The sequence below is a fragment of the Oncorhynchus gorbuscha genome, linkage group LG21 (assembly GCF_021184085.1).
Source record: "Oncorhynchus gorbuscha isolate QuinsamMale2020 ecotype Even-year linkage group LG21, OgorEven_v1.0, whole genome shotgun sequence".
Taxonomy (NCBI): domain Eukaryota; kingdom Metazoa; phylum Chordata; class Actinopteri; order Salmoniformes; family Salmonidae; genus Oncorhynchus; species Oncorhynchus gorbuscha.
Window position 1 is genome coordinate 1,683,401 of NC_060193.1, and position 1,710 is coordinate 1,685,110.

Below are 1,710 nucleotides of genomic sequence, written 5' to 3' on the forward strand. Positions count from 1 at the left end.
CTACTGCTTTTTCCCATTGTTCCTCTCTGATCAGGGACTGATTTAGACCTGGGACACCAGGTGGGATGGTATTAATGATCAGGGCCTGATTTAGACCTGGGACACCAGGTGGGGTGATATTAATGACCAGGGCCTGATTTAGACTTGGGACACCAGGTGGGGTGATATTAATGATCAGGGCCTGATTTAGACCTGGGACACCAGGTGGGATGGTATTAATGATCAGGGCCTGATTTAGACCTGGGACACCAGGTGGGATGATATTAATGATCAGGGCCTGATTTAGACCTGGGACACCAGGTGGGATGATATTAATGATCAGGGCCTGATTTAGACCTGGGACACCAGGTGGGGTGATATTACAGGTTGTATTTAGTGACAGCAGCCCAGCCAGTGTGAGTGCGGATCCAGTCGAAGTAGTGTGCCACTTTAGTGTACACTCCAGGGAACTTGGCCTGCCCACACTTCTCCCCCCAGGAGACAATACCCCAGAGGTAGGAAACACCTAGAGAGTCCTGGCACACCAGAGGACCTCCAGAATCACCCTGACACGAGTCCACGTGGCCGTCCAGATCACCTACACACACACACACACACACACACACACACACACACACACACACACACACACACACACACACACACACACACACACACACACACACACACACACACACACACACACACACACACACACACACACACACACACACACACACACACATTAGGAAAAGACAGAGAGAGATAGAATTCAGTATAAATAGTCATTGTTGATTATTTTAAATGTATTTAAAAAATATATATTCAAATATAATCCATTCCTTCATTTACCATTGTTAGAATCAAAAGAACCAACTGAGGAATTTGGAAAACACATTTTGTATGTACCTGCGCACATCATTCCATCGTAGTAACGCGGACCGTAGAATTCTTGACAGTTGGCGATCAGAGAGACGTTGGCCCAGAGCAGCACATCAGATGACGAACCATCTGAATAAACACACACACACAAACCACAGTATAAAGGCAGGACACAACTAGCACACACACACACACACAAACCACAGTAAACAGGACACAACTAGTATATAAAGGCAGGACACAACTACACACACACACACACACACACACACAACACAAAACCACAGTATAAAGGCAGGACACAGCTAGCACACACACACACAAACCACAGTATAAAGGCACACAACTAGCACACACACACACACACACACACACAAACCACAGTATAAAGGCAGGACACAACTAGCACACACACACACACACACACACACACACACACACACACACACACAAACCACAGTATAAAGTCAGGACACAACTAACACACACACACACACACACACACACACACACACACACACACACACACACACACACACACACACACACCTACCTTTCTTCCTCCCCCAGCCTGATATGCTGCAGGTATGGTTAGGGTTGAACAGTTGTACGGACCAGGGAACACACACAGCACTGACTGCTGGGTTCTCTTCGAAACACTGGGTCTTGAATGGAAGCTTCTCCATCTCTATCAGGGCTATGTCATTCTCATACGTGTTAGCATTGTACCTGGGAAGAGAGGTTAGAGGTCAGGGAGTAGGGGTCAGGTTGGAGGGGTCAGGGTTGGAGGGGGTCAGGGTGGATGGGGTCAGGGTTGGAGGGGTCAGGGTGGATGGGGTCAGGGTTGGA

The 1,710-nt window shown here is 47.9% G+C and overlaps 1 protein-coding gene across 1 annotated transcript in view; it reads right to left on the minus strand.

The window, feature by feature from the left end:
- Positions 1–309: 309 nt before the first annotated feature.
- The window catches only part of cfi (complement factor I), a 19,632-nt gene continuing 18,231 nt past the window's right edge, over positions 310–1,710 (minus strand). Inside the window, exons 14-16 of the mRNA XM_046318390.1 lie at positions 1,415–1,590; positions 889–990; positions 310–577 (exon numbers count right to left, since the gene is read on the minus strand). Of these exons, the coding sequence (XP_046174346.1) occupies positions 360–577; positions 889–990; positions 1,415–1,590 (496 nt within the window). The 3' untranslated portion in view covers positions 310–359. The remainder of the gene's footprint in view (positions 578–888; positions 991–1,414; positions 1,591–1,710) is intronic.